The sequence below is a fragment of the Solea solea genome, chromosome 1 (assembly GCF_958295425.1).
Source record: "Solea solea chromosome 1, fSolSol10.1, whole genome shotgun sequence".
NCBI lineage: Eukaryota > Metazoa > Chordata > Actinopteri > Pleuronectiformes > Soleidae > Solea > Solea solea.
The window spans coordinates 42,562,069-42,574,084 of NC_081134.1; the positions used below are offsets into that span (position 1 = coordinate 42,562,069).

The following is a 12,016-nucleotide window of genomic DNA, read 5'->3' on the forward strand; positions in this document are numbered from 1 at the left end:
GTGTTTGATTATTCAGCTGAAACAACAGCAGTTACTTTAAACACTATGAGGCTGTCAGGGAGGATCATGCAAGCAATGAGAGATGAACTGTTTCTGCCATGCATTCTGTTCTATTCTGTTCTGTATACTACAAATTGAAAAGAAAATAAGAAAAGAAACATGTGGCTTTGACATATGCTGTGACACTTCAACTAATACAAGCCACCACTCAGGCTTTTAGTGACGTAGCTAGTGTCTCTTTCGAGGAGCCAAAAATATGTTTGGCCAGAATTGTTGCCTCAGTCACAACAACAGCTTGTCTGCTTTTATTTCCCACACACAGAGTGTGGCGTTGGCAAGACTTGCAGCTTTATCCAGGATTAAAAGACGCTGATGATGACAGAGCGTCACTCAGTCAAGGCCACTTATCGTAAATGATAACGGCGATTAGTAGTTTATCACTATATACATCCTGTTGTCCATCACATGAGCTTGGTTCTGATCACTAGTTCTACCAAAATGCCTCTAAAAGAACTATGATCAATGATCTTCTCACAGCCAGCTATGAACATGCGTCGCCTACTGCAGTGTTTGACAGAGTGGATGTAATTATACAGGCAGCTTTAAATGAAGAATGTTGTGACATTTGAAGGGGAATGCTGTCAGTGATTACAATATAATTGCATCCATTCTGTTGCTCTATTATGCAAAATCTACAGGGAGTTAAATAATAAGCACCTGTGCAATATACAGAGTGCACCAAGGAAACTCACAAACATGTCCCATTGAAATGAATTTGCCCACTAACAAATTTCAATTTGACTTCCTCTTCCTCATCATGATGCACTCTGTATATCTGCACAGCTACTACTAAGTGATTTGATGTTTTTGCACATTGAAGCTGCTGCTATTTTAGACGTGTATTTCAGCCTTTCTTTGCGGTGTGTGTTAGTCTACAGTAGCGCAGTAAATAAAGGCTGAAATAACATCACGTCTGTGCTAATATATATAAATTACAAACTTTACATTTTCAGAATCAGTCACATGGTAACACTTGATTTATTCGTTTGTCTTCGGTGCATAATTTGTGTCAAACACCATCTTCATAGATCCATTTTTATCCATTTCTTTGAGTAAATAAAGCGTTACCATGTTATGTTCTGAAAAATAAGCCAAATTCATTTGCAGCCTGCTTTATTGACTTTACACTGTTCACCTCAATTGCTTGACTAACTTCTTTATCTCCTCGGTTGCTCACCAATGCTTCCCCCAACTTTGCTTGGGTAACTCCTGAAAGGCTGCGGAGGAGGATGCTGTCGGTGCTTATGTCACCGATGCTGCTCCCGTTGCCCCGGAGCCCTCCGCTCTCCCAGAAACAGTGGACATCTCGGACACTGGTGCGGAAGCATATGACTTTAAGGAATATGACCTAAAGGAGTATGACTTGGGCGAGGTTGACAACAAGTTGTATGATTACGGGGCGTATGATGATGAGTATGGCACGGCCTCGTCCAAGCCCACGGCGGCCTACGAGGATGAGGTGGGGCCCGGGGTCGCTGCTGAAACTGACGTTTCTGAGAGCGCCGTAAGTATCGCACCCGGACCTGCCGACGGAGGGTGTGTGCATGAAAAGCTCCAAATCAGAGACTCACTCTATCTTCCAGTGCACGACTTGGGTAGTTTGTTGCTTGTCATGGGACACATGTGTCGTCAGTAAATGCATTGTCTGTGATTGGGGATGTAATGACTGTCAGTTGTGATAAGGGATTATTGCATGCTTCTTGGTGTAAACAGATTACTTCTTGCATTAGTATTTATTTATTCTGTGTGTGCACAAGTACAAAACAATTTCCCTTGTAACTTCATCTCTCAGCCATTTTAACTACATGACATAACCCTCCCTTTATGCAAAACAGTTATCCTCTAACTCAAGGGCACCTACAGTATATCTACACCCCGTCTTTTATATTCAAACTTTAAAATGTAACATCTCAGAACGACTTTGTTTTTATCTTCTAAACATTTGGCGTCACTGCTGTGTAAATTGACCCATCTGTCTAAACATCATCAAACCCCTTTTTTTGTGTCCGTGCGCCTTTGGGAATTGTTACATTTAAGTGCCCCTCTGTGAACGAATCCATCCCACCTCACCCCACATCCTCCTCTCCCGAAGTGCACATCCACACACGAGACAGATGAACTCATTCACTGCCGCTAATGAAACCACAGGTGTGCTTAGCTATTTCCTTTAATATGTTATCGTTCGCAGTTTTGCACGAGCAATAGAGAAAGTGTCCGTTACAAGGCAACAATTCTCATTATCCTTCTCTTCATAAAGTTATCTAGCTGACTGTAATAGTCGGTCGATGTGTCACCTTTAGCCCCCCTGCACAATGACAGTATTATGACAGCGCTGCTCCATTTCAAGCACATAGAGCGCAGGTCCCATTCCTGCTCAATGTCACTAACATTTTTGCCTGTTTTGTTTTGTGATGCTGACTCACACATCGTGTATCTCTCTCACTGTCTTTCTGCCTCTGACATAGCTGCAGTATTTGATATTCACTGATTGATTGAGTAAAATGTGTTTGAAGCACCTGGCTGAACTGCCTCCCCCCCCCCGCCCTGTCACCATTACTCATCACTGCCATTCACTGAACTGTGAACTAGAACTGCTGTGTGAAGAATGCCACCTCTGTACTTCCCTTGTAACTGCAGATTGCTGGAGTCGGAGGAGCCCTCGGCCAGAAGGGAGAGAAGGGTGAGCCGGCTGTGATTGAACCAGTAAGGACCAAAAAAGATTATTCTGATATTATTATTGTTGTTCCTGTTCTTAATTATGTTTGTTCAAACTTTTTTCTCTTCTTATGATTGTTGATCATTGAAAAATGACATGTGTTATTGATCACATTCATTGTTGCAGTGAGCCAGCATGCATCCTTAAAACTAATCCCAGTCATTAATTTACATTTAAAGTATTGAGTATTTTTTTGAATGTTTTATGTGGAAAAGCACAGGTGTTCCTGATCACATTTATTGTGACTGTGAAGCAGCTAAATGGCACTGAGCCATAAATCATTTAATTATTTACACATGTACTTTATTTTTCTTATTATGAACTGTCAAAATAGCAGCCATTTTTGCCATTTTTAATTACAGGTAAACAAAAAGGGGCCCAGGTGTTACTGATATCATTAACAATAGCCAGTGTAATTAATTGTATGCATCACACCTGTGCTTTTTCTCCGCTTACATATCAAAACGCCTGGTGGGCAAACACACACACACACACACACACACACAAAAAGCCATATTTGTTGTCGACTCCTCCAGAGCTTCTGCTGCACAGGTCAGTATTCATGGTGTGACCCAATGTGTTTGTTTTTTAAAGGGCATGCTGATTGAAGGACCACCAGGACCTCACGGCCCAGCTGTGAGTATACTGGTTTAACTCCCACAGTGTAGTAAACCATTGTACTCAGAAATAAACAAGCCGCCATGCTGCTGCTGCTGCTGCTGCTGCTGCTGACAGTTGTGTACTGACTCAGCCTCGTCTTTGCAGGGTCTCCCAGGTCCATCTGGCCTACACGGACCTCCAGGCACTGCTGGAGATCCCGGTGACAGGGTGAGTTATCATTTATGACTTAAACTGGACCATTTGGTGAAGAGATGTCATATTCCTACATGAATATTAGTGAGTCATATTAGTACTTAATAGTACCTCTATAAGCAGTAATAGTGTGGCTATTATAGTAGGTATTAGTACGATCACACTGTAACTATACTTTTGTTTACTTCATAGCAGGAAATGCTATGCATAGTAGAGTAACTAAGTATGAATGAACATGTAAGGTATGCACTGGTCAGTCAGTTTACCTGTCAAGTTGAACCAAAGTGGAACTTGTCTCTGCTGCTCAGTGAAAAGCCTCGTAGGTTAGAGTTTACTAAAGTAATATGTAATATTAAAATGTTATGTTGCATCATGTCTAAGCTGTGGAGGGAACTCCACTTTTTTGTTGTGTTTCAATAACGTTTGATTAGCCATTTCAGTGTTAATTCAAATGAAATCATACCATTCGATTATACTTTTGTGCTAACATGCTGCATCACAGCCAGTAATTCAGTGTTTGTGTTTTTGTCAGATAAATAAGGCGCATGCTAACATTTTTAAATAACATTATTTAATAAATACAACGGTGATCTACTATATGAATCACATTAAATCCTACACTGTCACTGTTAAGAGCCCAACAGCTGAACCACCACGACAGATAATTGTGCAACACGATGTATGCTTTAAATGATACAGTGAGACTGAACTAACCATGACATAATGTAGATAAATAAATATTAGACCAACGTGAGATTCATTTGATAGATAGTAAGTAGGATGTTTTTTAACACTTTACTTTCTGCAACTCTCTTTCTCCATCTCTTTCTACACACACACACACACACACACACACACACACTAGAATTCATGGAAAGGGATGTTGGTTTTGGACTGTAGACATAGCGTGGATTACAGATGAACAGGCTCAGTCTATGTGTGCTGGAGGAGGAGCAGAACATATTAATGACTCAAACGAACAGCACACCTCCAGCATTTAGTGTCCCAGCTGTGTGGTTTGTACTATATGTGAATGTGTGTGTGTGGGGGGGTTGTGTTTGTGTTTCCTTCCACATTACTGCCACTTTTCACACCATAGGAGCTTAGTACAGGAACAAGTTCACCTTTCACTGCATCTGGAGGCATCACTGATTTCCAAAATAAAATCCACAACATTGTGATACTGTGACACTATTTACATCTGGGTTGAATCTTATCTTGAAAGTGCACATGCTGGATGTGTTACAAAGCCAACAGAAAGCCACATATGTTATTTATTTGGCTCTCTGGTCTAGTGAAATCCCAAAATGTAGATATGATGAAACATAAATGACATACATTACTATTTATTTTTTTCCTTTTCTTCCCTGTGTCAGAGTTCATCTTAAATGTGATGCTCATTGAATGACTCTGTGTCTCTTTGGGTTGCAGGGCCCTCCCGGCCGTTCTGGACTCCCTGGTGCTGATGGTTTACCAGGGCCTCCTGGTACCATGCTAATGTTACCAGTAAGTGTTCAGAATAGAATATACTATAATACTATAATAGAGGTACTTTCCAAACCAGGCGAATGTCCTGAGTATTTACTCGAGATAACAATCTATTTGTTTGTGTGCCTTCAACAGTTCCGTTTTGGCGGAGATGGTGAGAAGGGTCCAGTGGTGTCAGCCCAGGAAGCCCAAGCCCAGGCCATCCTCTCCCAGGCCAGAGTAAGTAGACAAGGACATTAAACAAACCCCCCGCCCCTGCTCAGCTGCCTACACACACAGCTGTACGGTGAAAGGAGAGGAAGGATAAGCATTTTAGTGTAGAGGGGAGGGGGCCACACTGTGTTTATTTGGCCTTTTGAGGCTAAAATGAGACATGCCGAGCAGGCTGAAGAGCAGCGGCATAAAAAAAAAAAGTCCACTTTGAACAGATGGACAGGAGAGACTGTTAAAAATACTCCAGGGGCTTTTGACCTGTGGGTGGCCTGAACTGACAGGTGGAGGAAGTGTCTTTGGGCATGTGTGAGATGAGCGAGGAAGGAACAAAAAAAAAGAGAGAAAATGTGGAGTATTTAAAGAACCTGTTGGATTCTGCAGCCCCAAACACCACAGTGAACCAAGAGATGTGGGCTCATTAAATCACAAGACAGACAACACAACAGAACAGCAGGTAGAGAATGTACACAGTGTAGGAATGAACTATAAGCATCATATATGTTAGGGACTGGGAAATAATTAAATGACAATATATTTACTATATAATTTTCTTCAATATTAATTAATTCAAAGGTCCAGTATATAATGATATAATGTTTATGCTTTGTGCAAATATACTTTGAGAGCAACAGATAAATGTGTTTTACAAATGCCAATGTTTGTTTTGACCATAAAGACATTTAAATACACAATTTCCTTATATGGTATTATTATGTAATCAGATACACAGTACATAACAGTTAGGATGAATAATGATCCTGAATAATCATGCATGTGCAGTGAAAGTGATGACACCAAAGACTGATTTATGTCTTTCACGTACTCCTGCTCAAATATTCTTCACTCACAAATCAAGGACAAAAAGTAGACAGATGATATGGAAATGCAAAGAGAAAGGCCAACAAAAAGGGCATTTTATTTGAAACTGAATGGAACCTGACCTTGTCCTTGCCTGTGTCTGTGTGTCTGACCTGCAGCTGGCTATGAGGGGATCCCCTGGGCCGATGGGTTTGACAGGAAGATCAGGACCAGTGGTGAGTCTCTGCTTTGTCATTTTCCCCACTTATGTGTGTTGTCACATCAACTTTGTTTGCATTTAATAATTAGAAAAAGTTGCCATACACTGACATTATTCATTATTTTGACGCTTCAAAGTGAATTTAAGCTCCTTTTCCTGTGATATATAAATATAAAAAACTAGTTTTCTGCAATCACAAACCGTGCATTCATACTATTATCATTTCTACATTTCTTGTGCAGCTATATGTTTGTATATTTTATTAGTTTTTCGGGAGAAAGAGCAGAGAACACATTATTTGTCTTGTAACACTGTTACATCAGCACCTGGTGGCTCAGTGACCACACTGCCTGCCTGGTAGGTGCTATCAGCTGCCAAGAAAATTTCCTTTTGCCCCCCCATCCCTCTCCTCTCTTGGGCTTGTTGATACATGATCTCCTATTTATCTGCTGCAGGAAAAGGCACAAAGCACGACTCAGTTTCAGATTTGCCATTTGTAGCCTACAGGGCCAAGAATATTGATCTGAAATGACATGGCAATCATCAGATGCAGAGAACTGTGGAAGGGAAGTTGCGGCTTTTGTGTTTTGCCACAAATGTAGATGTTTAAAAGGCAGCTTTTCAGACACTAAGGCTATTTTACGACACTAAACATCTATGTGTAAAAGGCAAATTACGAGGTTTCAATCCAGGCTCGTCTGCAGACAGATTACAGTACAGAGTATTCCCAACATCCTGGCCTGTACCAACAATTTGGGATTGCAGTTTTAGACTTAAATATATGCTAAAAGACAACAAAGTCCGGATGTGTTCTTGCCTTTGAGGATCGTTTTAGAAGAAAAACACACAGAGGTGTAGAATTTATAAGATGTTAAAGGTGATCAAACTGTCAATTTTCTACCTTGGGAATGTGGGGAATCATTTTCCTCAGATGAACATGCATCAGGAATGTGCATAATTAGCTGAACATCGCCATCTGCTGTTTTCTTCTCTCCACTTTTACTCATCTGTTTTGTAGCAACTGCATTTGTCACAAAGTGAAGGAACCTGAATTGTGTATCTCTCGCTCTTTAGGGTCTACCTGGTAGTCCTGGACTAAAAGGTGAAGGCGGAGACCATGGCCCTCAGGTGAGAAACGACTGATGCTACTACTGATACACACAACAATGTTATTCATCTGCTTCTTTAGGCCACATCCCAGGTTATTAGTCTGTCAATCAGTAAGTGGATTTTGTGTCCGTGCAGGGTCCTCGTGGCATCCAGGGGCCTCCAGGACAACTCGGCAAAGCTGGCAAGAGGGTGAGTGAACTCAGTGACCTGTGCAGCGTGTGTACTCACATGCCTCTGTGTTTGTTGTTGTGTGGTTGTTTGCACTTGTGGCCACTGCTCAAAAGCTGAGAGGCTTATTTCCAGGTTAAACTAACAATAGAGTGAAATGTGCTTAAAGGACCTGCGCTGTCTCCAGTCCTCGGATCAATAGCCGCACTGTTAATCTGTCTGAAAATGCCAATTAGTGTCACTTTACAGGGCCATACTACCACACTGCAAGTAATAAACACGAACAAGTCATCCAAATGCAAATGTGATCAACTCTAATTATATGAACGTTAATTTGTAGCATACTCATCTGCTGCTGCATAAGAATCAAATTGTCATTTCATATAATCCTTATATAGCAGCCAAGAAAAGGAAATCACAAAAATGTACTTATCTATAGCTGCAAGAGTCATATCAGATTAATAAACATATTTATGTTTTAGTTTGCCTGTTCCTAATCCTCCAACACCTCACCCTGTGACGTCCATCAGTGACTTGTGCTACAGCAATACTATCTGCTCCACTGTTCCACAATGTTTGCCGCTTTACGCTGCATATGTTTATTTAATTCCTTTTTATTACTGATAAGCCTTTGCACAATCTAACAAACCAGCTGGACCCCAGCAAGAGCGGCTTTCTTCCAAATCAATAAAATCCCGCAGTGGGGTACAGCAATGCATTAGAATGTCACTATTTGATAAAACTGTCACATCTAAAGTAGCGTGGTGGACAACAACGTATGCAGCAGAAAGCAAATAAAAAAAAAACTGCAAAAAACATAATGTATTAAATTTCAAATTTCTTACAATTTGTCATCCTATCATGTTCAAATGTTTTGTTTGTTTTTAAGGGTCGCTCTGGAGCCGACGGTGCCCGGGGGATGCCTGGAGAGTCAGGCTCTAAGGTACTAAATGCCAGCACGCTAGCTTTTATGTCAATATCCCTATTTGCAAAGATCGGGTGTTGTTGTTTGCAGACTGTGATGACTAACTTACTGTGATGCTGTGTTGTCTGGTGACTTACTCTGCTCTGCATTGTCACAGGGGGACCGAGGCTTCGATGGACTCCCCGGCCTGCCTGGTGAAAAGGGTCACAGGGTGAGCACAGTGTGGTGGAAGTCACCAGTTCAATTTGTCAGAATCCAGCTTCTAGAACAACAACGTTGTTGTTTCACTGCGTAAAAACAGTTTATGTCAGTAGTAAGTCACAGAACTGGCATCAAAACAAACCGTCCTAGTTATTGAGGATTTGTCCTCTTTGGTTGTCTTTTTTGCTGGCAACAGATTCTTATGTTTTAGCTGTGTAAGAACACAACGCTGAGTGACCTGTTAAACTCCAGTGAGATGAGTCAATAATAATTAAATAGTGAATGAAGTTTGTCTAATTCTGTTAATTCACCTGCAATAATCAGACAGATGTGATGTAGTTGCACTGAAGCCATGTTTGTAGAATGAAACACATTTTCTGACGCAGCTGTAGAAGCACACAGTCCAATGTCCACAATGTAAATCCTTATAGTCGGTTATGTTATAAATGATCCTGAATCTTTTTCACTTCTTCTCATCGTGTCTCTTTTATTCCCATTTCTCATCTCAGGGGGAGTCAGGGCCAATGGGACCCACAGGATCTCCAGGAGAGGATGGACAGAGAGTGAGAACTTCCTCTTTTTACTTGACATTTAATTAGTATTATTATTATTATTATTATTATTTTTTTATATCACTTAGCTGAAGTGACCCGCTAATATATTCCTTGACATGAGCTGTGGTCAAACAGCTCAGGCCCTCAGGCTGCAGCAGCTGGGTGGATCTGAGGAGGAGGAGAGTTTGTCTTTAACCTTTCCTCCCCCTGCAACTAACCCCCGCCCCCATATCCACAACATGGCTGTGACTATATTTCAAAAATGTTTTGTTTGTTTCTTTTTGGTGGACATTAGGCCCCAAACAATAAGCACTTTTAAGAGCCTATGATTAATGGTGAATTTGTTTGGTTTAAACTAGAGAGCATAACGTAACATCTCAGTGTCCAATTCAGGAGATTTTTCTCTGATTGTTATCTTGTGGCTCCCTCAGGGCGAAGACGGAGAGATCGGGCCCCGAGGATTATCTGGAGAGAGTGTAAGTCTTGTTTGTTGTTGGTGTTATTTCATCATGCTTTTCCATTCATATGTGCTTTGATCTCTCTTTGACATAAGTGACCACTAGAAGAAAGGGGCAGGACTGCCCGACTAAAATTGCCACATTGTCATGAATAAAATGAACGAAGTGCATTTTAAGTCATTGCTTCTTCCTTTTAACAGGGTCCTAGAGGTTTGCTGGGACCTCGTGGTTCTCCAGGACCCCCTGGATCTCCTGTATGTACCGTCGTCTTTGCCATCCCCTTTTTTGACATCACTTCCTGTAATTTCTATGGTATACATGTGTCTTATCTGATCTCTCTCCCTCTCTCTCTCTCTCAGGGTGTTGCTGGAATTGACGGGCCTCATGGTCCTAAAGGAAACATGGTACGAACTGAGTTGTGCGCAGCTGTGTGTGTGTACACTTGGACACACACAGTTTACATTGGTGTAGTTTACATTGTTCAGACCCATTTAGGAGGCACAGCTGTGAGATTAAAGGTCACTCCTCGGTTCAGAGGAGGTGAGAAGAAATATGGCCGAGGATTAAGAGCTAAAGTTTGTTGTTGGTTTTTTGCTGCCAACTTATAAGAGTCACACAAGATGAATATTGTTAAAGGCAAAATATTGACTTAGGGGCACATATTTACCCACAGCCTCACATTTAATGCCTATTTGTCGTTTTATCTAATTTGTAATCCTCTTTTCAATCCCAAAGTGTTTTCCTACAGGTGATTCAAACATGATTTAATAATATAGCATTTGCTGAAGCTTTGACGGGAGAGCAGGCGGGACAGAGTGGGACGTATTATTTTCACTGGTTGAAGTTAAACGAAACCAAAAAAAAAAACTTCAGGGCAGAATCTAATCATTAGCTCATAATTGATTCTTCTGTCAGTTCTTATCTCAATTAGACATACAATTAGACAGAAATGTCTGTTATATGATTAATGTGATTAATTTAGTAATTTAATAAGCGATTGATCGAATTGTGTCTGCCCTAAAAAACACAAGAGCTTCAGAAAAAGGCCACATTCTCCTCGGCATGTATCCATCTGTTACAATCAAGGTCTTCCCACCACAGCTCTTCATCCCAGAAAAGGATGAACGTGACTTTTTTTAAATGTCCCTCACAGGATTTTTCACAGCGCTTCTTTTTTTTTTTGGCCTGATGTTACATCCTCAGAAATCCGACTTGCAAGAGACAGACCCATTAATCTCTTCACAAGCAGTTATCTTTCTTCAATAGAAAGCAACTACAGACACGTCACTGTGTAATGAAACCCAACACAAAGCTCAGCCGATTTGGAGAAAGTCGAGAAAGCACAAGGGTGCATGCTAACTTGTTACTATAACCACTTAAACAATCCAGGGATGAATTAATCTTTAACTTTCTAACTCTAACTGATGCTAAAGAGGGTTACAGTCTGCTTTACATTATTATTTATAAATGCATTACTTATCCTCTTACATTTCAGTGCCATGCAGATAAAAAGCACATTTAAGTGCCACAGTAATTAACACTGTTGCTGGGCAGACAGCTGGATAGAGTCCACCTGGCTGTTCACAGTGACACTGATGTGTGCAGTTTGGGGGTTGGGGATATTTGGGACAGAGGATTACTCTGGGACTAGGGTTTGGTGTCTAGTCTTTGACAGCCTGCTTGTTTTTTCAGGGACCACAAGGAGAACCAGGCCCACCTGGGCAGCAAGGAACCCCAGGAACACAGGTAAATAAAGGCAATCGTACACAGTCCCACCCACCACGATGAACACAGAGCGTGCAGTAAAGATGCACATGATATAAAACAAGCTCCACACACAAACACACACACACACACACACAGAAAAGCAGATTTAGTTTTCACCCACTGTTTGTGAGCAACGGTTCATTTGAGGAATGAGATGCTCATTTGGACGGCTTTATTTTCACAGCAGGGTGCAAAGCCATTTACTGCCGCGTGTAAAAGACAGCGCTGTGTTTTTAAAATTACATTTGAAGGCAGCAAAAAAAAAATGTTGAACTGTTGAAACATATTGTCTTCATTCGGCATTTTTAAAATGTGCTTTTTGCTCAGTGCCCGCCTTTCTCTCGCTTGCCCATTTAGCGCTCACTGGACACAAAATACACAAGCGTGTGTGTGTGTGCACACACATCAGGGGTTTACCTTGGGAGGAGAGGGGAATTTTTTTGGGGTTGATCCATTTGAAAGCATCTTATTCATGTTGGTGGAATTCCTGCGAAGCTGCCACACGTGTTGGAGCAAGTTTCAGTG

The 12,016-nt window shown here is 41.2% G+C and overlaps 1 protein-coding gene across 7 annotated transcripts in view; it reads left to right on the forward strand.

Annotated features, from left to right (window-relative positions):
* The window catches only part of col11a1a (collagen, type XI, alpha 1a), a 70,388-nt gene that overhangs the window by 18,046 nt on the left and 40,326 nt on the right, over positions 1-12,016 (forward strand). For 3 of the 7 annotated variants that reach the window (XM_058622954.1, XM_058622961.1, XM_058622972.1), the window contains 16 exons: positions 1,277-1,564; positions 2,698-2,763; positions 3,371-3,412; positions 3,542-3,604; positions 5,021-5,095; positions 5,213-5,296; positions 6,268-6,324; positions 7,383-7,436; positions 7,554-7,607; positions 8,476-8,529; positions 8,669-8,722; positions 9,222-9,275; positions 9,698-9,742; positions 9,925-9,978; positions 10,084-10,128; positions 11,417-11,470. In XM_058622954.1, coding sequence (XP_058478937.1) covers positions 1,277-1,564; positions 2,698-2,763; positions 3,371-3,412; positions 3,542-3,604; positions 5,021-5,095; positions 5,213-5,296; positions 6,268-6,324; positions 7,383-7,436; positions 7,554-7,607; positions 8,476-8,529; positions 8,669-8,722; positions 9,222-9,275; positions 9,698-9,742; positions 9,925-9,978; positions 10,084-10,128; positions 11,417-11,470 — 1,143 coding nt within the window. Of the gene's footprint in view, positions 1-384; positions 394-1,276; positions 1,565-2,697; positions 2,764-3,370; positions 3,413-3,541; positions 3,605-5,020; positions 5,096-5,212; positions 5,297-6,267; positions 6,325-7,382; positions 7,437-7,553; positions 7,608-8,475; positions 8,530-8,668; positions 8,723-9,221; positions 9,276-9,697; positions 9,743-9,924; positions 9,979-10,083; positions 10,129-11,416; positions 11,471-12,016 lie in introns of all 7 variants that reach the window. The other 4 variants (XM_058622979.1, XM_058622987.1, XM_058622995.1 and 1 more) reach the window with 2 other exon arrangements.